At 37.6% G+C, this 26,838-nt stretch overlaps 1 protein-coding gene across 1 annotated transcript in view; it reads right to left on the bottom strand.

Moving 5' to 3' along the window:
* ERC2 (ELKS/RAB6-interacting/CAST family member 2) overlaps positions 1–26,838 on the bottom strand; it is a 477,557-nt gene that overhangs the window by 76,960 nt on the left and 373,759 nt on the right. Inside the window, exon 7 of the mRNA XM_021717273.1 lies at positions 8,132–8,299. Within this exon, the coding sequence (XP_021572948.1) occupies positions 8,132–8,299 (168 nt within the window). The remainder of the gene's footprint in view (positions 1–8,131; positions 8,300–26,838) is intronic.

Below are 26,838 nucleotides of genomic sequence, written 5' to 3'. Positions count from 1 at the left end.
GTTTGCAGCAATTGCCCAGCTACGGTAACCAAAAATGTCCCCAGATGCTGCCAAATGTTCCCAGAGGTGTAGGAAGAGAGGTTGTAACTCCTGGTTATAGCCCCTGGTTAAGAACCTTAGACCAACAGCTACCCTAGTTATAAGCCAAGCTCTGGGATGTCAGAGTATTTCCTGGCTTCAGATGCAGAGTGAGCTTGCCCACATCAAGAAGGTCAGAGACCTTAGGTAACAGCTCATTCCAAAGTAGAACAGCTTCCTGGATGGCTTCCTTTCATGACTTGACCAGGAATGGGGAATATCTCAGCTCAAGAATTCATCTCTGACTAGTCCAAGAAAGCTGCTTAGATGTCTCAAATCATCTTTTGAGGACTTTTTTAAGCCATCAATCAAAAGAAAGTAAAACTACCCATCAGAGCAAAGACATTGCAATCCGTTGAAAACAAAGCAGCAAAACAACCCAATGGCTTGGAATGGTAGAATGGGACATGAAGAGTCTCATGCAGGAAGAAACAAACAGAAATAGAAGGTCATCACAATGTTTCTTTTTTCCACATTATATTTCAAAAATCTAGACTCTAGATTTATTTAGTAATATAATTGGTTTCCTATTTTTCACATCACATTATTTAGTGGCTGTATCTCTGCTGATTTTGTCTTAAAAATAAGCGTTCTTATGCATTCACCTCAGGTAAATTGCTCAAATTGTAGTTTAGCTATCCCCTAAAAGTTAATGATTCCATTTGTCTCATGAGGGAGGCGGAATCATAAACTAGGAAAACACCAGAATAGTGTGGTGGGTAAGAATAGTCCCAGCACTTTCCTGCCACATCACTGTGGGCAAGTTACTCTCTAAACCACAGTCTCTTATTTTAGAAAGGGGGATTATGATAGTGCCTATAGAACATTTGGTTTGTTATGAGAACTCATAACCTAAGTATGCAAAGTCCCTGACATAGTAGTGTCTGGTATACAGTAAGGGTTCAAGCAATAGTAAGTAATCATTTTATCAGAAAAATAAACATTTGCATTGTTATCAGCAATTTCTCGGCATCACTCTCATAAGATATCACACCTCTAACAATCCAATAAATTAGATAAAAGAACTGGAGACGAAAGCATCTTCTTTGCAGAACAAGACAATATTCTCTATAAATGCCATATTATCTTAACGTTAAAAAGGAAAATGAAGGAAAAGTGGCTAAACTCCTTCACTCAACCCTTCATCTCTTTTTACCTTCCAGGGTAATGGAACCAAGACTGGAGATGTTAGGTGTGGGTAGAGCAACAATCATTTCCTCATCTGTGTTTTATTATTCATGAGATGGTTCCATCTTGCAACCTACACAGAACATACCGTGTTGGGAACAAGCGTGTGTTTGACATTTCACTGGAGCAAATGATTCTGCAGAGCTAACTATATTCCGGGGTTAGAAGTAGATTTCAAAGCAATTTCTCCTCTCCTCCATTCTTTTTCATTGAAAATTTGCTGAGTTCATTTATTCACCCATCATATGTTAAGAATTTTGCCAGGAGCTAGAGATATCTTTATGATTGATCATGGTTAAGACACTCAAGAGCACTCAAGTCCTGCGAGGGAATACAACATTCACCAAAGGGATGCATAACTCCAAACCGAGCAAATAAATAGTTCTCTATAATGCTGAAACCTCCCCTAGCCTGCAGTGTCAGTAAAGACTTCCCTGAGCAAGTGACACAAAAACTAAGCAGAAAGCGCAAGTGTAAAGTTTGAAACCACATTTCCCAGACTCTTTGAAAGGAATTAGATCCTGCTAATGAGAGGCATTTGTGTGAAAGTTGGAGCACTGTCTCAGAATTCAAACTTTTGAAATCTTGACTAACAGCATGATGTAAAGGCAGAGATAAGCGGGCAAGAGAGAGCAGTCATCAGCAGAAAAGACACTGGCCAGACACTCACAGTTCTGACATCGTGGTGTTTGCCTTCTCTTGGTCTCCTAGAGCTGTCCTGGTTCTTGACCACCCTCAATCTGGCTCTACAGACCAGATACTGGGGCTCTTACAATAGATTCCCCTTTTCTTAAGGTAGCCCAAGTGGCTTCTACTGTATCCATCAATTGCTCTGCTTCTAGTAATATGCCATATGTTATTCTCGTTGACACATATTTAGGATGATATTTAGTCTCTCTCCCCAACCAGAATGTCAGCTTCTTGAGGACTGCAGACTGTCTTATTTCTCTTTAAACCTCCAGGACCTAGAGTTGTGACTAACTGACACATACAAAGCACCCAGTAAATGTGAGATGGATATGATTTTCACATGTTCAAAAAATTAGGCTCAATAATAAGTATAAAAGTTCAACTAGATGTTTAAACACTGAGAAAGAGCTCAACTGAGTCAAGAAATCCTTCACAATCTACTTAAATTTTACACTAATATAGAAATCTCTATTTTCTGTAACTATCCACTCAAGCGTCATTTTAAATAAATCTCAAGAAGAAACTCAATTCTCTCTTAGCAACCTTACCCATGAGCTTATCATCATTCAGAATTTTTCACCACCATACCTCCAAATGGGTAGAATAAAGCTGCTGAAGTGGGCAGGTCCATATATAACACTGCCAAGAGCCAACTCCACTCAATTTCCCTGCCTTTCCCAACCCACAGGGCTATCCATGAAGTTCAGTAGGCAATGAACTTGGCTTCCAGTGAGATCACCATCTGTTTTTCTACCCCTAATAAATAAAATACCTCTGCTCCATAAATCTACACTGCTTGTGGGACTGAGGCCTAGAATGAAAATGGAGATAGAATTTTTGCCCAATTTTAATGGCTTTTTACAAAATTTTGTGGGTAGCAAGTTTATGCTGCAAGAATGTATGAGCTGCAGAATAGCCTGAATTTGATCTGGTTCAAATAATGCTACCATGTCCTAAAATCCCGGGCATTATACACCTTCCAAATGTACAATGTCATCAAGGTTTTATGACATTTCCTACAAAAACTCAATAGTCAGGTAGCACTTCATCAGTTACAGCTTAAATTCAGGTATGGGAACAGAATGCTATGGCTGCAGCATAAAAGCTGTACTGCTCTTCTGACTTCGGTATCATAGCCGCAAGGGGATATTCTACTAAACACTTTTCATACATGTACATTTTTGTCCCCTACTAAAATAAGTCCATAACTTGGAATTATAGAGTAGAGCCTGAAATATGATGGTATGACCAAAAATCTACTCTGGATGATCTTTGTCTTCCAACAAAAGCTTTCTCAGAGATTTTCTTTTACCTGAGGTTCTGCTTATTCAGCTCACATCCTTCTTCAAGTGACAAAATGCTTAGAGCATCACGTCCATGCCTGTCTACATGGTTTACGGAGTACACAAGACTTCAGAGACCCAGAGCTCTGAAGGCAGAGCTGACAGATATGAAATGCAAGTCTAGCTTTGCCAGGTTAAATATGGCTGGGAAAGAAGCATACCCAGTTCTACTGGCATCAAAACACAATGCGGGTTGCAAAAGAGTCTGTAAGAAAGAAATATGAAGTAATGCTGCACATCTGACATTGACATGAATTTTTTATTCTTCCATGCCAACACACCCTAATCCAAAACTTGTGCTATTCCAATCCAGGCCTGCCTGAAAACAGTCAATTACGATGCATGTGGTCTAAGCTCCAGGGGGTCTCCAGCCCCAAAGACAATATTTCATTGGCCTATTAGTTTCTGTTTTATTTCTACATTTTGCATTAGTTTCTAAATAGTATGCATGCATCACTTCTCTGAGGATTATTTATTTTTCACATTGCAGGTATACTATGGCTCCTGTGGCTTTATCATGTTGCCAATGGTTTTATCTCCTCCCTGAATGTATCGGTCAACGCTCAGTTAAAAAAACTTGAAACTGAGCAAACTCTCCCAATATATTTGGTTGATACATAAGTTTGCAGCATTTGTTATTGGCAAGGCAACACTGTGGTGTTGGGAGTTTATTGTTCGTCATTTGGAATAACAATGTTGTGCTTGTGAATATGCCTTGCATTTTGCAGATTGAAGAAAGTTGGTGAGTGCTATTTGTGGGCTAAAGAAGACAGAGTATCAAGGGGGAAAAAAACCAAACACTCGTGACATATTCTTCTGTTTGGGAGTTTAACAGAGGAATAAAGGCAGCAGAGGTGGCTCGAAACATTTGTGCCATGTACGGGGAAAAAGTCATCAGGGAAAGCATGCCAAGAAAATGGTTTTGTTGTTCCAAAAAGGGCCACTTTAACCTGAGTGATTTTGGAAGACCACTGGACTTTGATGAAGACCATTTAAAACAGCCACCAAAAAAAAAAAAGCTATGAACATGTGCATCAATCCAATACATGAAATATTTCAAAATTCATTATCTACATGATTTAAACAAGTAAGATCGTGATTATGGTGCCAAAAGGAGCCATAATGTACAACTGTTTTTGTTCTAGAAGTTCCAAACTAGTTCTCAAATATTTGAGTCTGGCTGTGGAGGAAAACTTAAAATTGTGCAAAATATTCACATCTGCAAAAGTAGTCATTTGTCACTTATGCATTGAAAGTGCCATCCCAAAATCTTTACTGAAAACGGTTATCATTTATTCATCAAGAATGAGAGCACTTAGTCTCAACTCCTGACAAAATGAACAACTGTGATGTTTCCTCAATTCCCTCTCACACCTGGTGTCATCATAAAAACTGAGTTCAAAAGGAAAATGAGGCTTTTCTCTTAATTCCCATTAATCATATTACTTAGTTTTAAAAGACAAAACAAAAACACCTTATATCTAGGCTGTGTGACCTTGGCTTGTTTACCATAAACCTCAATATTCCCTAATTCCTTGGATTAATAATTGTACTTTAGACCATTACCTAAGGAGATGGTCTATTTACTTTAGCATGCAGTGTTCAATCTAATTAAGTCAAGTGAATGTCAACTTTTGTTACCATTTGCTGCTGGATATTTGGAAGGAAAAGTCTTCTTTTGAATTCTTAGAAAGTGCTCCAAGAGCTGCTGCTATAACCAACTCTCTGTAGTTCCCACTTGCCCTAGACAGTCCCTTTGACTCAAGGGTCCTTAGTTATCTCTGCCCAGGTATCTTCTAATTTTATGTATCAACAAGATAGTGCTTCCAGAGGGGGATCCAATGACCAGGACCTTGTCCATATAGACTTCTACAGAGAGGAGTTAATAATACAATCCATCAAGTCACCAATATCCTGAGATTTCTAAGCAAAGCAGTGTCTCTACTTTTAACTTTCTGGCAAAGTCTCCATGATTTGGTTTGTATTATTCTGTACATAAATGTACCTTAGGCTTCCGACTGACCATAACAGAACTGAAATACATGGGAAGAGACAAGCTGACTAGGAAAGATGGGAGAACTCTCTTATGAAATTATGAAAAGGTAGCAGAAGGGCAGGTGGGGATCTGGATATTAGGAATGCACTGATAATCTTATCACAGCCTCTTCACAGAAACAAATGAGTGATAATAGTTGCCATCTTTGCCTAGTTCTGTTCTTGAATCATACTGGCAGGAAAGAGTGTTCCCTGAAGGAGGGATGGGCATGTAACCTTGGCCAATCAATGTTCCCATGCAAGACTTTAACACTGGCAAGTTCATTAATACATTTATTCAACAAATATTTATTGAATATGTATACTTTCAAGATCCTAAAGATATAATAGTTAGAAAGAAAGACTACTTGCCTGGAATTTAAACTCTAGTAATATGAATGAATAATTTTTAAAAATATACATGTTTGGAAGGCTGAGGCGGAAGGATTACCACAGCCCAGCAGGTCGAGGCTGTGGTGGCCGGGAGTGGCCACTGCACTCCAGTCTGGGTGACAGAGTGAGATTCCAACTCAAAAAAAAAAAAATACATGTGTCAGATGGTAATAAGTTCTACTTAGAAAAATGATACTGAATGAGGGAGTACAGAGGGCAGGAATGTGGGTGGTCACACTATTTATTTTAAGCAGAACAGACAAAGGAGACCTGTAACCAAGTACCATTTGAGTAGGTACCTGAAAGAAGCAAAGGCATGAGCCTTGTGGGTACTTAGAACAGTTCTGCCCAACAGAAACATAATGTGAGCAACACAGATCATTTTAAACTTTCTAGTAGTCACATTAAAAAAGTAAAAAATAAACAGGTGAAATTACTTACCAGAATATATTTTATTTTACCCAGTATGTTAAAAATATTTTCCCTTCAACATATAATCAATGTAAAAGTCATTGTGAGAGATCTTATACTCTCTTTTTCATAATAAGTCTTCCAAATCTAATATGTATTTCACACTTACAGCACATCTCAATTCAAGGCCTTCATAACCACATATGGCTCAAGGCTACCACACTGGGCAGTACAGGTTCAGAATGAGAGTGTCTCTGAAGGGGCTACAGCACGTCAGGCCCCAAAGGGTGTACCTGACCTGTTTGCAGAAGAACTCAAAGTCCACAGTGGCTGATGCAATGTAAGCAAAGGGGAGGGTGGCAAGACAAGAGGTCAGACTGGTCAGAGGGAGTCCAATCATGCAGGGCACCATGGGCCCTTGAAGGGACTTCCACAGGAACTATGAGTGACAATGGAAGCCACTAGGTATAGGAAAAGCTTGACCTGCGTAGCTGCATAGGGACCCATGGTTGGTTTAATACTCTAGGATCATTCTGAAATTCTCAACTTTTTGGACAAGAGGCTTCACATATACATTATGTACTGGGCCCCATAAATTATGTAGCGGGTTGTGATTGGAGGGTTTTGATCAGAGAGTGACACGAACAGTTTTATGCTTTATTTATTTATGTCTTTATTATTTTTTAGACAGGGTTTTCCTCTGCCACCAGGTTGGAGTACAGTGACATAATCATAGCTCACTGCAGTCCCAAACTCCTAGCGATCCTCTCACCTTGGCTTTCTGAGTAGCTAGGACAGCAGGTATATGCCATTAAACCTGGCTAATTTTTTTTAAATGCTTCTGTAAAGATAAGGTCTCACTATGTTGCCCAGGCTGGTGTGAAACTCCTGGTCTCAAGCAATCCTTCTGCTTCAGCCTTCCAAAGTACTGGGATTAGAGGTGTGAACTACCACGCCCAGCCTTGTTTTATGCTGTAATAGGATCACTCCAGTTTCTGTGTTAAGACCAGGTTGTAGGACACATAAAGGTGAGAGCAGGAAACAGAGCTAGGATGCTGTTGATCCAAGCCAGGTGACAGATGATGGCAGCAAGTAACACCAAGGACAAGGGCTAGTTAGTTCCACTTGCTAGCAGCTGCAGCATGGTACCCAACAACATACCTGTCGATGGCAGTGTCCTGGTCAACAACTCCTACAGCCCACCACTAATTTCTGCCCAGTTTCTATGCTGGGTGCCTGTTTATTTGAGAGCTCTATATCTTTCCAACACTTTTTATTTTTCACAAAAGAGCAGGTATTGGTTTCTCTTCTTGCTTATCCTTTTTCTAGAGGAAGGAAGGACACTCAATGATCCCACCAAAACTGTACATAGTGACAAAAAGAAATTCTCCAAAAGAAAATTGCGGTGCTGTAACAAAATCAGGGTCCCTATAAAGGAGAAAATGAGCTGCTGAAGGAAAGAAGAAAGGGTTCTAAGAGGGTCATGCATCTTCTGTGTTGGGTCACTGAGGCTGGAACTTATTATACATTCTTTCCATTTATTTCAATCAAGTAACGGTTGTAAAACATTACCCTTAACAGCCCTCACAAAAAAAAAAAAAAAAAAAACAACTACATGGGTTTGGCAAGATAGGAGCTACTAAAGTCATGTAAATACCAATGTATCTAAAACACATTTAAGACCCACAAATATTTTGCTAACTCTCAGTGAGGAAAAATAAAAATTTAGCTAACTTTTTGGACCTTTTGTTATTTTAGATTTGTATCAAATTGTACAATTACCTTGATGTTTAAGTTGGCATATTTTAAAAAGTCATCACGATTTTATTTTTAAGTAATCAGATAGAAAATTCCTCAGACTGTGCTAATAATGATATGATACAATTACGAAGTAAAAAGTTTACAAATAAAATAAAAAATTCTTCGAAGTCACTTATTTTCTATATACTCAAAATTTTTCCAAAATGACAAAACATAAATAATACCCCACTCACCTTTTTCTGAAGAACATTGATTTTTCTTTCCTTCACTTCTAGCATGTCTTTCATGTCACGAATCTCTCCAGCCAGTGTCCCTTTCTCTTCTGTGAGGTCTTGCAGCTGTTTTGTTTTTTTGTTGAGAAAAGATTCTTTCTCTTCTAGTCGCAATCTCAGTGCATCTACCTGGAATCAAGAAAAAGAAAGATGGTTGTGGTTTTACAGAGGACAACAATAATCATCATGGCCTTGGAAGGAGTGTGGCAATAGCATGTCTCCTGAGCACAACATGATCAAACCATGCTCACAGGTACCTCAGTGCCATGTATTCTGAAGGGCTATCTCTATCTTATTGTCATTTTAATTGTATACATTTTTTCTAACATATAAAGCTTCTATATTAATAAAATAAGACATTATGAAATAGTAGTATGTTTCCATGTATGTTTCCCTATTTATGAGAAACAACATGTTGATTCAAGCTGGGAAACAAAGCCCACTAATACTCCATGTCTCTGAGAGCCCCGGGAGGGGAAACACTGCTCTGCTCATGCTTTGCTTTGCAGCATCCTCCAGGAATATGGAGAACACAATGAGCCACACCATGGACATCTGGAAGAACAAGATTGACACGTAGAGCAAGGCTCCTAAATTAGAAAAAATGCATGTTGCCAGGAGGAGGTTACTGCTGAAGAAGAAAGAAAATGATGTAGAAACAAAACACCCATTCTTCAGTTTTATGAAAGACTGCTATCCAAATACTTTTAAAGGAAAAAAAAAGACAAGCAAACAAAAAAAAATCCCTCTTTGTACCATAGCTCAAAATTTAGAAAATTACAGTTCCTGCTTTTCAAATGTCATTAATAAAAGGGAAAACCATAAGTTTTATTTTTTTTAATTTAACATTCTGAAGACCATTTGAAAAGAAAGTTCTATTTCTAGACTACTCAGACTAGATCATAGGGGGAAAAAGCACTGGGTAATAAAATAAATAAGACAACCTAAAGAATATAAAGACCACTAAAAGACAATTTTAAAGTTAATTCTCAACAGCCTTTTAAAATTATACTTTATTGATCTACAATACCATATTTGCAACCATGTTCATATATGTACACTAATCTAGTCTTTAAAAGGATCTGTGACAAACACTTTATATAAAGAGTTATTGTCTTTAATTATTGTCAGTAGCAGACTAAAAGTTTCTAAGGAAATTGTCCTTAGATAAACAATGACATTTAATATATTACTCTCAAGACATTTACTTTTTTATTAGTTGTAAAAAAATGATTAGAACCCTTTGCCACAATTATCATGTTGTCAGTTCACCAGATACCACTGTTATAGTCTGAATGCTAGCACCACCCAAAATCCATATACTGAAATCAAATCCCTAATACAATATCATTTAGAGGTGGGGCCTTTAGGAGATTAGGTCATGATTGCAAGAACTCATGAATGGGATTAGTTCCGTTATAAGAAAGGCCCAAAGGAGGTCATTCACCTCTTCTATCATGTGAGGACACAGCAAGAAGGTACCATCTATGAAGCAGAGAGCAAGCACTTACCAGACACAATCGGCTGGTGTCCTGACCGTGGACTTCTCAGCCTCTGCAACCATAAGATACATTTCTAGATATTAGCCACTCAGTCTAGGTACTTAGTTATAGCAGCCTGAATGAACTAAGGCAAGTACCAAGCTTAAATTTTCTCTGGATCATTAAAGACACCTTAATATGTAATCAAATGAAAATCAGGGTTAGAACTTTCCATGTGTCCCAGGAGTTAACTCCTTAGGGATCTATCCTGGTCAGTTTGGGAAGGGATACATGAAATAACTCTTAGTTAGTTGCCTTAATATAAAAAAAGGATATACAGTGTTTAGCACAACAAATTAGAATTAAATAAGATTATACAATGAGTCTAAAAGATGTGTCCACAAAATGATATTTACAGAAATGTTCATAGATGTATTGTTCATAATGGAGCACACTGGACACCACCCAAATGTCTATTAGCAAATGAATGTGTAAACAAAACTGTGGTATATTTATATGAAATACCATTTATCTGTTAAAAGGAATGAACTGTAGATACATACAACATAGATGAATCTCAAATGCATGCTGAGTGAAAAAAATCAGATTTATAGCATGATTATATTTCCATTTCTGTCAAATTCTAAAAGAGAAAAACTAACCTATGGTGATAGAAGTGAAAGCAATGATTGCCCAGGGTGGAAGAAGGGAAGGACTGCTTACAAGGGCCAGCAGGGAATTCCTTGTTCTCTAAATTGATTGGGAGAGGGCAGAGTGGCTATATGGTGTACAGATTTGTCAAATTATTGAATTGTACAGTTTAGTAATATATACTTCAATATACAGTTATAATTTATATTTCAATAAAGTCAAAAACTATGAGTATAAACTAAGAATTAAGACATATCTTACAACAACTCTTTCATGAAAGAAAGAGATCAAAACAAAAAACCACCCTGGCAACAAAATTATCATGTAACTCTATTGGGAGAATGAAGAACGGGTGGGATTGGATCCCAATTGGTGATAAGGTGTTGGGGTGATGGAAGATTTAATACTCACTCTCCACCAGGAAGTCAATAAATAGGCACTACATCAACAATCAGAAAGTAGAGAGGCAACTCTGTTATTTAGACATATCAAAACAACCAAACAAAAAGAGTTAAAAGGGTTTGCCTTGGGGAAGAAGAAATGAGACAAGGGGACGTAGGGGTGTTGCATCTCATAACAAATTTTGTTGAGCATTTTGCTTCTTTATACTACAGGCAAGTAAAATTTGGATACAAAGACAAAATAATTGTAAAACAAAAAAATGCAAGCCTGCCGCAAGAAGCCAAAAAAAATAGTGGGAGAGGAACATAGGTTTTAGATTCAGCTCTGCTTCTATCTGGCTGTGAGGATCAAGACAAAGAACTCTCGCTTTCCCCACCACCACCCAGCCTAGCAGCCTCCATTTCTCCATCTGTAAAACAAAAAGGTTGAAACAGATAGTACTGGACATTTGATGATTTTAAAGGCATACATCAGTCTTTGGTAGAACACATCAGGGAAGGATGATGATACTAGAGATACAGAAAAGTTATGCAAGTAGCATTGCCTTTCTTACCCCTTTCTTGGAAAGGGGTGTCTAAGTTGTGTTTCTTCTAAAGGTCAAAGGTGATGGGGAAAAGGGGAGTAGAGTTTTTCCCATTTCTGCATGGAGCCCCCGAAGACGAGTGGTCCTGACTGCATTATGAGAGAGGACAGGCATTCTGTGTGACTTTGGAGGGTGAGACCTGCAGGCTCTTCAAATATTTGACAGCTGTGCCTCTTCTCACATAATGACCAGATGTAGGGGCTGAGAAGGTGGAAGGGTTCTCATGTCCTGAGGATCTTCCTCCCATTCCTAGATGAAAATTCATGCCAGGTGCACTAAAGCTTAAGCATCCCAGATTCTCATGTGGCCTATCTTTGTTTAAAGTTACCATCTACCAACCTAGAATATCACTACTACTTCTTTTTGGGTTTTCATCATATCCAAGGAAAAATATGATTTTGAGATATGCATGAAGCATAGGCAATTGGTGGATTCTTGGAAGCTGGCAGAACATACTGAGCACTCCAGATTACAGCAGTGTTCCAAGGAGTTACAATCAGTTGTAGATATTTGCACACAGGCTTACAGGACTCCATGTGGTCCCGTAAGCCCCACATCCTAACTATCAAAACTGGACTAAAGAAAATGCTCAATATTCAAACTGTGATATAAATAAATTACATTATGGGAGGTAGTGAGTAGTGAGCTGGAGAGAGTTTAGAAAAACAGACTATGTGATGATGAAAGAGAGTCAAGGGTGCTTAAACTTATTTGGCATTGAGTGAAAAAGTAGAGAAAGGTATTCCTTATTCCCAAACATTTTAACTTTTATGTCTCTACCTGATGTTGGACTATAACCTAGACTTCAAGGCTTAACGTTTGTAGCACCTTCTCGCCATGTGTGATCTATCAGTATCCTGCCGCATTTTCCTGAGCCCAGGAGAGATAAAAAGCAACCCTAGCTGTGAGAATATTTATCTGGGAACAAAACAGAGAGCAAGGATGGTTGTGATCAACACACTACTCACAACACCCAAACTCAATATGGCAGGAGGGAGTCTGTGCCAGCTAAGGTCTTCTGTTTGGGAGTTTATTTTTCATGCTCCGGAAAGCATGTACTTAACTTCAAAGGAATTTGGATCCTGACCTTCAATCACCTTCACTCTATCTTTAGAGCTTTGCAGAGCTTCCTAGAATCAAGAAACTGTGCTTGAGGGTCTCCTTTTTAAGACAAAACTTTGACCTGAACCGCAACCATTTCTCAACTAACATTAGCCTAGTTTGCAGTAAGCAAGTATGACATCATTTCTAAAGTCAAATATGAACTTCCAGATGGTGCAAAACCACAAACAGGCACAGAGGCTTTCTGATGCACAGAAGTTTAAATACAGAGAACAGAAGACAAGAAAGTTTAAATACAGAGAACATAAGACATATTCTATTAAAAATTAGAATATATAGTTCCAACCTGGGTATCAATAAGTAAAATTAAAGTTCCCTTCACTAATATTCTGACATCACTCAACAGTGTACATTGTTTTTAAAAAATCAGAAGAGCCGTGAAGTCTAGATTATATTCCCACATCAGGTAGAGATATAAAAGTTAAAATTTGGGGGAATACAGAATACCTTTCTCTGCCTCTTCACTCAACACCAAATAATTTTGAGAGCCCTTGACCTTCTTTCTCTTAAGCTTTGGCAGTTGACTCAATAATAAAACTTGGCAAAGCAAAGAGCACTATCATTTTCCCAGAAAAACAAAAGAAAATTAGAACTGTATGATACAGTCAGTACACAGAGACCCATAAGGTTGAATTTCCAATTTTTTACATATGACTTAACCACGGGGGAACTAGTCACCTAATGTTAAAAGTAGGACAATCTTTCCATTTTAGGAGAACTACTCATTTCCTTTTGATCCCGTGTGTGTGTGTGTGTGTGTGTGTGACAGCATGTGACATATGAAAATTTAACCTTTTATCTGGCAGTATAAAACATAAAACATTTGTTATCACTTCAGTTCCAGGTAATAACTTGAAAGAAAAGGACCATGGCAATGAAATTGGCAAAAATTGCCAAAATCAGAGTTAAGTATTATTAATCTTCATGTCAGCACCCAGGAATTATAACCAGTTCCAACGGTGAGGTATATTTCTAGAAGTTCTACACATAAAGCTCCCAACCTGTCTGCCATATTTTATGTGGACCTTCAGAAATGGTTTCAATGTTGTGACAAAACACTAAGTGCTACTGGATGCGTCATAATTTTTAAAAATCAAATGGTTTAGATCTTATAATGACTATAGAAACACTTGAAAGAGAAAACACTCGAGGATAAAAAGGGGCCACTTGAATATTTTCACAGACTAAATACTACTTGCTTGACAATGCTTCAGGAATTGAATAAATATGCTATCACAAAGAACAACTTTAAAAGTAAATGAAACTGGAATACTCACAAAAGTTCCCAATATAGTTTTATTTCACATTCAAAGTTTCATTTGTTTGTTTTTCCTAATAGTAGACTTGGGTTAAGGGTATATTTGAATTTGATTCAACTTGCAATCCTTAAAATGGGAGGCAGTTTCAAAGTTGGAAGTATGCATAATGTACACAATGTCTAAAGACACAAACACTAAAAACAACCTAAAATTTGCTGTGGTCATAACCACTAGTTCTTACTCACATCCAACTCTCCTTTCCTTACTGAATACAGGAAAGATCACACTTCCCAGCCCCTTTTGGGGAAGATGAAGTCCTGTGTTTTATTCATGAAGTAAGCACAAGTGAGGTCACCACTTTTTGTCTGTGCCATCCAAACTCTTCTTCCTAAGAGATGTGGAAGCTAAACTTTCCAGATGGTGGAGCTACAAGATGGCAGGGCCTCCATAAGTCTAAATTTCGAAGTGATCATACTTCTTTTGGGCACATGGGACCCCTTTCAGTCCCTAGTCCCCAACATGGGTTGGATTTACAGTATGATATATAAACAACTCAACATTATTATAATAATTTCCCCCTGGTTTTGCTAAAAGGTAGGCACCTTAATACAAGAAATGTTTGCTTGTCTTAGAAAATTACCATGAACCTAAAGAAGTAGGACCATTGTGCCAACTTCCATTCCTTCTACATGTAGGACTTCTCTACTTCCCCTCCCTTTTCACTCCAAATTCAAAGAAGGGGGGAAAAAATGACAGAGAGCCAAGGAAAAAGTTCAAAGGAAGAAACAGCAGAACTTTGTGGGAGTGAACACAGGGGTTAAAAATCAAGACTCTGGGAAGAAGAAAGAGACTGAAGAGGAAAAATCTCCTTAAGCTCATCAGTTTGAGTTTCAGGAAGAATAGACAAGTGGTTCAAATGGACAACTCCATTTTGCAACACTGCTTTGCTTTGCAAATATATATGTTCTATATGTTCAACTAACTCATAACAATGACCTTCCAAAAGTCAAAAACATAGCCAAGGTGTTACAAGGAAAATGGGGATAATAACAGTACCTCTCTTATTGAGTTATTTTGAGGATTAAATTAAATAACACATGTAAAGCACTTAGCACAGTGCCTGGCACCTAGAAACACTCAATAAATTTTTGCTATTGTTATTATATTTTATTATTCCACTTTCCATGGCCTCTAATCCGATGATTTATATACTGCAGGAATGCAATAAAGACTGCTGATCAACAGCCCTCAGGAAGAGTAGAGAACCAGCAAATACGGTTTTATACTCTAACATGTACTAGGGTGTTATATTATTTGACATTTACTTTAAAATATTTCAGCAAACACTGTATAATACATGTGTTAGTATGAAGGGGTATCTGGGTAAGCGGAAGGGTGTATTTCTCAACTGGGAATATATTCTCCAGGGGTAGATAATTCACTATTAAAGACTTTAACTAAAAGCTAACATTCCAGAGTCAGCTACCAAAAGGGCCTTGATATTCAGGTGTCTTTGATGGACACCTGAAAATAGGTCAATTAACGTAATTGATGTAAGGAGTGATTTTTTTCCTTGGTGAAGTGAGTGGTGTTTGAGATGTGTGGATTGGCTAGAAATGTTGCACAGACATGTCCACTCTTCCAGGAGGAAGATTTATGACTGTGTGTCCAAAATAAATATGATGCAAGCCACATCTGTACTTTTACATTTTCTAATAGCCACATTAAAAAACAAAAAGAAACAGGTACAATTAATTTTGACAATATATTTAATTTAATCCACTATATCTAAAATATTATTAACATGTAATAAATATGAAAAATATTAATAAGATATCTTATATTCTTTTTTTATTGCCTTCAAAATCCAGTATTTATTTTACATTTTCAGCACATCTCAATTAAAACTAGCCACATTTCAGGTCCCCAATAGTCACATGTGACCTGTAGCTACCATATGGGACGGAGATTATCAATGATCTAGTAAGCCCAAGTTTCTACCCTTGTAGTCCTAGGCCTAGAATTTTAATACCCCTTGCATATAAATGATTCAAGGGGAATTTTGGTCCAACAGCAAACAACGTTAGCTGATCCCTGTCACAGGAAATATCACATTGACTAGAATGATGCTTTCATGGCTTTAAAGGGACAGAAAACTGGAACTTCAAGGAGTTCTGAGAGGGATTATATGACTGTGATATACTACCTAGAGGCAAAGCCTTGGGGCAGGAGTCCTACAGCCTTCCCTTCTCTAACCACAGAGGTTACTGATCTCTGTAAAAGAGAACCAAATAATTGTCAATGACCTTGTTGGTTTGGTAATTCAGCTAGCATGAATCTTTCTGGAGTCTTGTTGAAAAAAGAACTCAGAATAATCACTGCTTTCAAAAACTTTTTCACATCAATCTCTAATTATAGCAAAAATTGCCTTTCAGAAAAAATGTCCTTCAACAGCTGCACCATCAAAAACTAGCTCTACAGATGAGGATGTGTCCATTTCCTAACATACACTTGGTTACACCCTTCTGCTCTTTGACTTCTGCAGCTATTTTAATTTCAGATTTCTCTTCTCTGTAGGTGATTTTTCTATATCCAGTAACTAGAATCATGTATTCATTCATTCAGTAAATATGAAGAACCGATTTTGTGCCAGGCAATGTTCTAGGTATTAGGGATACAGCCTTTTAACAAGGCTGTCAACTCTGTCATTTATTGAACCACATACTTGTAATGTTGGAGATGCTGGGGCTAGAACAAATAGGTATTATGTCAATCTCATTAATAAAATCAAGTTTTAGAATAAGAGAAGTGTTACACAAATATAAACTCTAAGAACTTAAGTAAAAGCCTGGTTCTAAATTCAATTGAAAATACTCATGTATTTTCTTCCTTCTCTCTCTCTCTCTCTCTCTCTCTCTCTCTCTCTCTCTCTCTCTCTCTCTTTCCTGCCCTCCCTCCCTCTCTCTTTTAGATTCAGGGGTACATATACAAGTTTGTTACATGACTACACAAGGGGGAACCAAAAAAAAAAAAAAAAGCAGAATAATTTTTTGGAGGGTAGGCCCCTTATAGTATAGGTTTCTCTCACTAGACAAGTGTTCTAGGAACCCATTGGCATCAACGGGTAGTGCACCAATGCTAGTGTACCAGCTAGCATTGTTGTGAGAGACTGTGTTTGGCTTCACTGAATTTATTTTAATTTTTTTTAGATTCTTTCAATGCATTTGCCCATTTCATGATGGGTGAAAAAAGAACTCATGAATAACCTGCCCCCACTGCTCTGAGTGTTCAGCAGTTTTTGACCAAAAATTGCATGACCCTGTGCCCCCCTCTCTATTCACCCAATCTTACTCCAAGCGACTGTTTTGTTTTCCCAAAAGGAAAAGGTCCTTAAAGGGAAACGTTCTGCCGATATGGAATAGGTGAAACAAAAAACGGCAGAAGCTCTAAAAAGCATCAAAACTGATGAGTACAAAAGTTGTTTTGAGCAATGGAAAAAACATCTAAATAGGTGTATTCCATCAAATGGAGAGTACTTTGAAGATGACTGATGTTTAAGAATGTAAGAATAAGTACACAATTTTTTATAAATAAATTCTGAGTCTTTTTGGATCCCCCTTGTATTTGTGTAATGATGAGGCGTGGAGTTTCTAGGGTACCTATCAACCAAATAGTATCCACTGCGCCCAATAGGTAATTTTTCAACCCTCACTCCCCTCTCCTCCTACCCTTCCTCTTTTCTCTTTTTAAAAAAATATTTTCCAGCTTTGTCCACTTTATGCCTAGAAGAAATTGATGACCTCAGTAGCGATAAGCACCCACCCCAGATGCCCAGATTGTGGTCTCTAAAAATCATTTCTCACTAAAAGAAATCTGTTTTCATTGTAGAAATGATTGCTTTTAGGTCTGAAGCAGGAATGCACAGGAGAGTACAGAATGCCTTGAAGAACTAGAAAGCAAGGAAGTTATTGAAGAACAATAGAGTCTTGATATTTATTGTTCAAGGACTAGTCAAGGATGATGCACTTTTTCTTAAAAATTTACTGAGGCTGTTCTATGGAAAACAGACATTAGGGGTCAGGAATCGAGGCTGGGGACAGGTGAAGAGCTTCTGCTGTGGGCCAGAAGGGAGACAGGGGCTGCCACAATTTGGATGGAGGTGGTAGAAGAGGGCATGTGGCTGTGTTTGAGATGCAATTTGAGATATAATCATGAGACAGCTGGTAGAACTGAGGACTGTATTTTGGGGGTGAAAGGAAGGAAGGCATCAAAGATAGCTCCTAATTACTGGCTAGAACAACTCAGTAGACAGTGAAGCTATTGCCTGTGCTGGGGAAGATGGGAGAAACAGACTTGAGACAAAGAAAGCAAGAGTTCAGGATTAGGTATATGGGGGTTGACATGTCTGGAAAACACTCAAAAGGCAAATGGCTAAATGACTTGGAAGCTCCTGGCATAGCAGAAGCTGAACTGCAGTATCATCTACTTGTTGATGAGTTGTCCTGTAATTATATCAGCATTTCCTCTAAAATGAATTCAAACAACTTCTGCACATTTACAGATTCACACCTATTTTGATGCAGCTGTCTGAGACCAAATTAACAAAAGCATGTAAGAAGAGGACATGTATACAGTTGAAAACCTAAGAGAAATCCCTTTCCTAAAAGGGTTCCTCATTTTAGGTCATTTGTGAGGTCTCTTCCTCTCACAGTCACGGGTAAAGATATTTGGTCATTTCATTTCAGTCCTTCCATCTTTCAAGGAAGCTAGTTAATGTCAGTGATGCATGTGTCCTTCTATTGGTCACTGCAGTCAGTAGAGTGATAGTGAATCGGGGTGAGGGGGACTACATAATCCCACTTCTACATGCTGACTTCATCTAGCATCAAAGGCATATACACTTGACAAGAGAAAAAAAACCTATACTATATTTGTAAATATTTAGATATCACACAGAAATGATGACTGTATAATGGAGTGCTTCATAATTTACAGGACAACTTTCTTTTAGATTATGTCTGTTCTCTTATACAATCTCAGTTCAGAATACAGAACTCAGGGATATTTAGTGTCATATAACCACATGCTGTGCTTTTAAAAGTTAAGTTACAATAACTAGCTTGTTAATAACACAGTTGAGATTTTCAGGTTGTAAAGATACATTTGCCATACCTACCTGTCAAAAAATTATCCCAAGTCCCACATGCCACCTACTCGAAGGAAACAATGCGGGGTTAAGAGTGTTTTGCATCACCTACGTGAAAGAACTCATATCATATGTGGGTTAATAGTCCAGCCAACTTTATAAAGCCTGTTTTCATACTTAAGTTTTTGGCTACTTCTTACACTAAAATTAGGTGGTTTTAAGTGACTAGTCCAAAGTTCAAAATTTAATGTTCAGTTCAGTTCCAGCAAATTTCTGAAAACACATGGGAATTGTAACTCATGTGTTAATACTTAAAGTTTTCGTTAATAAAACTTCCAACACTAACCTTACCTCATTGAACTTACCTCACTGGTTTTTATGCTCACTATAAAACTATAGCTGTCATAATATTTTTGAATTACTACAAAAGGAAGTAAGCCATTCCAAAGTCAATGTTATTTTGCAACATGATGATAGTTATAAATTCAAAATACTTAAAACCAATTTGCAAAGCTATCAATCTTAGTACCTCCTAACATTTGTAAAGCCCATCTTCAAAACATTACTAATACCAAAAAAAAGTTTAAGAAAACACTATCATTCATATTGCACTTTCCCTTCAAGTAAGCACATTAAATTTAACCATGAAATTGTGTTTTAACATAAAATTTTAAAATAGTGATCCTACTTAGATATGCCATGAAATTTCTAAACTATCACTTGAAACCCAAAGAACTTAAATCACTGATAATTTAGTACTAAGACTAAATAATAATTGTATGATCTCAAGGTCAGTGCTTTTCAATTAATCCAAATAAGCAGCCTTCATCAAGGGATGCCTGAAGTATTTGTAAATGACTAACTAATTAGGGACTCTAGTTGTTTGAGTGGTGTCTCTGAAATGCACCTGGAGGATGGGGACTTGTGTTCAATGATTCAGTTGTCTGCTACAAATGTTTTGTTTCGTTTCGTTTTGTATATTGTCTATTCTTTTCTTTTTTACATTGTCTTTTATCTTGAGGGTTAAATGAACTTATTCTGGATAGTGTAAAAACTCCTTATAACCAAGGATTGTTAAAAGATTTTAATATATGCCTTTGTGCTTGCACTTAAGATTGCTTTGGAGTGAAATGGAAAAAGCACAAAAGAAATTCTTATTCCTCTAATATATTCCCTCCAATTCTCTGCCATAGGACATCACAATGACTGTGAAAACAAAAGTTTCATCAGCACCACAAATAAAAACAGTAATCAGTCAGAAAACTGGATCATCATAGCACACACCCTCGTTCTAGCCTCCTGAACTAGCCTCCTGAACCATGGCGGTGAGTACCACATTCATATCAAGTATAAATTTATGTGCAGCAAACACTCTTTCTCCATTTTATGTTAATATCATTAACTTAAATTTAATTAACTCTGACATCGTATTTTTATGTTGTGTGTAATCTTTATTTACCTGCATAGTTCTATAAGAGCTATAAGTAAGCTTAGTCTTATCTTTGTCCCTAATCAAGTTACCATAAGTAATAATTATTACATAAAGCAATACTGAGTGTCTACAAGGTTCTTTTTTTTTTTTCTTTTAAAGGCATTTCTCTCTAAGCATGAGAAATACTGCCCTAAAGTAAATAGTGTTTGTTCTTTGAAATTCTCCTGGGTTTTGTGCAAAAGTTAAATGAGGGTGTTGGAGTGGGGTTGTGGGAGTGGGGGTGAGTTCCATGAGAGCACAGACTCGAGAAATGTGGTGAGCTCTAGATATTTATGGTCGACATTAGCATACTAGAGGTTCTGAACAGTGCCATAGCCAAGATCATCTTTAGCTTAACTTACCCTTTCCCACATCTATTTTTTTCCCCATAGAACCTGCTATTTTCTAAGAACACATAGTAATACCTTTTGGAATAATTTTTTAGGAAAAACTGTTCTAAAGCATCTTAGCCATCAAATGTTTAAGGCGTGGCATGGATATAAAATGCTCCAGTTTTAAGGCATGAATATGAAATGTTTGAGTGCAGTGAAATGGCATACACCATTCAACTAGATTCAGAAGGTCTTGGCTCAGAGTCAACTATTACCTTCAAGATGCCTTCTGTGGCTAGCACAGAGGTGACACAGAATGTCTCACAAAGAGACAGGGCCACCTGTAAGGGACATATTGTTTACAGGAAAAAATGCTGAAGCTCTGAGGGCTTGTAGGGCCAATGATATAAGGCTGTGATTAAAAGCCTCATCTTCTGGTTCAAAATACACTCCACCAGGCTACATTTCAGGCTCATTTCTGACTCTGCTGACACCTGGAGATGGAACCTGGGGGAAGATGCTTGTTTCTCAGGGACTCAGCCACCTCCTCCTATAACCAACACAATTTTGCTCAATGGCTTCCAAAGTGATCACCTACCCTAAGCCTTCATGATGTAAGGAGCTGAATGATCCAGATGTAGTATACGCAAACATATTTAAAGCCTTAATAATTAAAGCAGTGTGGTACTGATGCAGGAAGAAAAATATCAAGGCATGAACAAAAATGAGGGAATCCAAATCAGATTCATATACACGTGGAAATGTAGTGTGTAATAAAGGTGGGATTGGGATGTAGTAGAGAAAACATGGATTATCCCATTAATATTGGCTGAAGATTGACTATTCATTTAGAAAATAATAAAGGTGAAACTCTACCTACTCCTTATGATTCAAGCAGTTTCTTAATAGAATAATAAAGAGTTAGATGTAATAAATTAAACCATAAAAGTGCTAACAGAAAAAATAGGGCCCTTATTTTTATTCTTGGAGTATAGGAGTCCTTCCTAATCAAGAGCAAAAGCCTAAATACCATAAAGTAAAACATAGATAAATAAGGTTAAATGTAAACTTAAAATGTCTTCATGGAAAAAGACAAATGGCAAATTTCATAACATTTTTGCGAAAGCAAAATCTAAAATGTAATGTGTGCTCCAGTATGTACAACATGTCTCCAGTTGGGAAAAGAGAAAGAACATTTGCATGTATGTGAATAGACTACTTCTGGAAAGACATATAAGCAAATAAATAAGAGTTTATTAAATGCCTACTTCATGCTCAGTTACACAAGAGATAAAAACCAGGATTAAATTAACACATTAGTCAGTTCTGCTTACAAACTAACTGAGGAATCCCACACACCGACTGCTCTGGGAAACTCAGAGTAAGATAAATTCAGTCAGGCCCAGAGCTCCCAGAAGATCAATTGATTGACTGCATTTTCAGTTAACCCTTCCTTGGGGCAGAAATGCTGCAGATGTAGGAAAAGGCAAGGACACAGTCTGCCCAGGAAGAAATTATTTACAGTGTATATATTACAGCTGCTAGGACTCTTCATCTAGTGTATGAATGCATTATAGGAAGGCAGGAAAGAATAATGGCTACAAGCAAAAGCTCTTGAGCTGGACTCAAGTTCAAATCTTAACCTACAACTTACTCACTGTGACTTAGAGAATGACACAATCTCTCAAAACTCTAGTTTTCTCATCCATAAAATGAGGATAATGATAGTACAGATACCACTAGAATTAATCAACACATAACTCTCAAGCTGTTTTATTACAATGCATTAAGAAATAAAGTAGAAGCAATCAATGATCAACAGCTGCTATTTAATAGTGAATAGTAACATCATTTAAGATTATCATGATACATTCAAACTCCGTCATCAATATACGACTAGTAAATTTAGTCATTAGCATATTCATGTTAATATTCTAGCAGCTACCATTAAAAGCTAATCACACTGACAATGATGACAACATTAGCTAACACCTTTGAAGCAATTTCATGAGGTCCATCAGCATTTTGAGACAGGCAGAGTTCTTGTTTTCCAGTATAGAAAGCCAGAGCCACACAACGTATGAGTGGGAAAGCAGAGACTTGACCATACATCAATCAGTCTCCAAAGGGCCCAGTCTGAACATCACACTCAGGAGGAGGAAAGTGGGAAATATCTAAACAGCATGAATGACAACCACAGGAGTGAAGAGAAATGTGACATGAAGCAAAAAAGAGTCAAGGTGCTAAAATTATGACATGTATCTTATCCTTCCTGATACATAGATAGATTAGATAGATAGATAGATAGATAGATAGATAGATAGATAGATAGATGCAGACAGACAACAAGTAGGTATTATTTATAGATGAAAACACTGATGTTCAGAGGGGTCTCCAAGCTATAATGGTAGAACTGTGATACATATAGAACTGTGATATGTGTTATGATATACATATAATGTTTATTACATATATTTATATATTATATATACTTGTATGTATGTCTTATATACTATTATCTGTTGCCATGTTCACATATACATATGAATATGGCAGCAAATAATAGCTCTATTCTCCATTCAGCCTAAAATGTCCCAAACAAAATGTCATCAACTAGAAAATCCTGCAAAATGTCACCTGCAGGCATACAACTTCCCTCTTTATATTCTTATGCTGTGCTGTTTCAACTTAGGCCAAATATTTAGTACTGAAATAGTTTTCAAAGATTTACTTTTCAGAATAGTGAAAACACTTCTATCCTCAGACAGTCAGAAACATCTTTTATTCACACAAATAGCTGAAGGAAAGGAAGGTACACTACTGAGGTTCCACTTTCACATACCCTGCTAAGGTTTGTGTTGAATTTATGAACACACTTTCACACGAAAGCCAAGTTGGGGGCTTTACAACACTGATTTTCAGGAAAAGCATAAATGATTCTGAAATGGATGGAACACCAAACACTGTGCAAGTATACCTTGGCCAAAGCAAGCAATTGTTTCTCTGTTGGAACCTGTTACAGCCTTTTTCCGACTTGGAAGCATTTTCATATGAAAGAACAGAGAACTGGGGGAAAAAAAACTGAGCTCCATGAGTGAAGAGGACAATCACTATAAATCATTTAAACCAGAAGCAAGAACTATCGTGATGTTTAAACAGTTAAAGTCAAGCTATATTCAATCTTTGGTCACTTTTTTTTTTTTTCTTAAAGAAAAACAGACAGCAATCTCTTTCTGGGTTTATCATCATGGCTTCTGAAAATACAATGATTACAGCACTATTATGGCAGTGAATATTTCAGTATGGAAAATATGTTTCATCCTGCAAATTTTCTATTTGTGTGTGAGTATGTGTGTGGGTATATGCATAAATTAATTTACTGTGAGATCAATGAGTCAACAATGTTCTATTGTATTACTCTTGCAGTAGTAGTTTCTTTGTTTATAGACCTACAATTTTATGAGGGAAATCACAACTTAGCTGCTCAAAGAATAACAATTGGTGATGGGGAAGTTGCCACCATTTTTACATCTGTAAAATGAGTAAGTGGAAATCACTGATCCAATTCCAACTCTGACATTCTGTGATTTTTATGATTCCATTTTGCTAGTTCATATTCTACAACACTGGGACCCATTAAACCACTTACAAACTAAAGGGCTGTTGTTTCTAAGCAGCTTGATATCCTATCAGCAAACCTGGTCACAGGCATTTGCCCATTCAAACAGTAAGCATTTTCATTGCATCCTAAGTAGAGATACAGACAGTACTTGGCACTACATTTAGACTTACAAACAGAATGTCTTGGATCAAAAACAACTAAAAATCATGGCCCTATCTTTAACAATCACCAATTTTACAAAAGGGGGAGATGTGCTGACAACATCCTATCTAGCTGAAATACAACAAATACCCAGAAACGACAGCAGTAATATAAAAGGAAGTACTGTCTGAGCCAGAGGGGGAAAAAATATGTCTAGAAACTACAGTCTTCTAATGATGAATAAAACAAATGCACCAAGCTGAGCTTGACACTCTACTGCATTTCAAACACAAGCAAGTTTACACAAAGACAAGATGAGTTAGGATGCTGTCAGGACAAACATATTGCCAGATTTTTTGGGGTTTTTTTGAGTTGGGGTCTCACTCTGTTTCCCGGGCTGAAGTGCAGTGGCACAATCATGGCTCACTGCAGCCTCAAACTCCTGAGCTCAAGGGATCTTCCCGCTTCCACCTCTCAAGTAGCTGGGACTACAGGCATGAGCCACCACACCTGGCTATTTTTTTTTTTTTATAGAGATGGGGTCTCCCTCTGTTGCTCAAGGCTGGTCTCAAACTCCTGGGCTCAGGCAATCCTCTTGCCTCGGCTTCCCAAAGTGCTGGGATTACAGGCATAAGCCACAACACCTGGCAAGACTTCTTTATATCCATACAGAAAGCAGAATTTGAGTATTTTAAGAAGCAGTCACCATTAATCAGAAGGGTCCCAATTTCTACCATAGATTTAAAAGTGGAGCATGGAGCAAGACATTTCTTCCCCAAGATTCTTCTTAACAGGCATATTAGATCCTGCCAGAATGCACATAAAGAACTAGAAACATTAATTGACACCTCCACCCCATCCACAAGCATTCCCTATGAGGAACATGTTTTCCTGAATAAAACGTTTGTGTCCATTTACATTAAGCTTGAATTCACAGCCTCTTATGGACAACTTTCAATGAGACTCTGTTCATGTCTCTCAGAAAGTCTGCTCTGTTTATCATCTCAGGTTCTCTGCCTACTCCAGTCAATTAGAAGCAGCTTCATAGAACCTGATGTTAAGAAGAATCCTGAGGTCACGTCCAGACTTGGTGAAAAGATTCCAAGATGAAGCAGTGAGGGCTTCTAGAAGCACATGTTTGGGGAGCCATGGCACAGTGTTAGGCCTTGGGAACATGGCATCTAGAAGATGGCATCCTTACCCTTGAAAGTTTACATAGTATCACTTTATAGTGTATGATTTAATTCTACATTCAACAAAACAAATTAAAAGTGTGTTAGAGTAACCCCACTGAATGGAGAAATTTTATCTTTGATTGCTAAAAGTTCTAAGTACTTTTTGCACAAAGGGGCAAAATATTCTATAAAATTCCATTTTTTCAAGTACCAAATTTCATCATTCTCATAAGAACCTTGAAAAAAGGAATTTTCTGAAAACATCTTCCCGTAGATCAGTGCTAGAGTATACTTCCATGGCATTCCTTTCTATATATTCTCTGTTACCGCCAGTTATTTCATTAACATTATTCAGTTTACTATATTTCTACTTGTACTATGATATAATAAAAGCTGGAAAAATAATCTCTTGGCTATTTCATAACTACACATGCTATAAAAATTATTCAGAAGATGTTATTACAAGGAAAGGGATCTAAAAACTTGTTCTCTTACCTCTGACATTGTCCTCAACTTTGAAATTTAGGGGATAATCAAATTAAGGACAAAAAAAATTCTTGGTGCAATTCCGGATGCAAAGTTATTTTCCAGACAATGACGAATAAAATATGCTCTTCCTAATCTCTGTACAGATTGTGAAAATAAAAATGCATTTAACTGGCTAGATGATGCCTCCTCTGAAAAGCAGCCATATTCTAACATTATCAGAGACAAGCAGGCAGGCCCCGCACTCTAGGAGCTGTGGCCATGTATGCCTCCAGCCTGTCCCCCACCATTCCTACCTCACCTCAGGAAAACAGACTCCACAAGAGCTTTCTTCTGTCACTGATAAAGATAAGAGTATCTACAAGTTAGACAATAACAACAGCATTGAAATAAAAGAGCAAGAGAGAATGTTCTCCCTCAAACAGCTCACATTATTCACATCCATTCCTTTGCTATTCCTATAACATTTTTGAGGGGCTTCATTCTAGTTCCTCTTCTAAACAGCAATGCAATCATAACAAAACACACTGCTATCTTTTATTTATTTTTTTTTTTTTTGAGTTGGAGTCTCACTCTGTCACCCAGACTGGAGTGCAGTGGCCGCTCCCGGCCACCGCAGCCTCGACCTGCTGGGCTCCGGCGATCCTTCCGCCTCAGCCTTCCAAGTAGCCGGAATTACAGGCATGCGCCACCACGCCCGGCTGATTTTTTGATTTATTGTAGAGATGAGGTCTCGCTGCCCAGGCGGGTCTCGAACCCGCGGGATCAGGTAATCCACTCACTTCAGCCTCCCAAAG

The sequence above is a fragment of the Carlito syrichta genome, unplaced genomic scaffold, assembly GCF_000164805.1.
Source record: "Carlito syrichta isolate Samal-C Ts95f unplaced genomic scaffold, Tarsius_syrichta-2.0.1 Scaffold309583, whole genome shotgun sequence".
NCBI lineage: Eukaryota > Metazoa > Chordata > Mammalia > Primates > Tarsiidae > Carlito > Carlito syrichta.
Note: the sequence above shows the minus strand (reverse complement) of the source record. Positions and strands in the feature narration are given on the sequence as shown.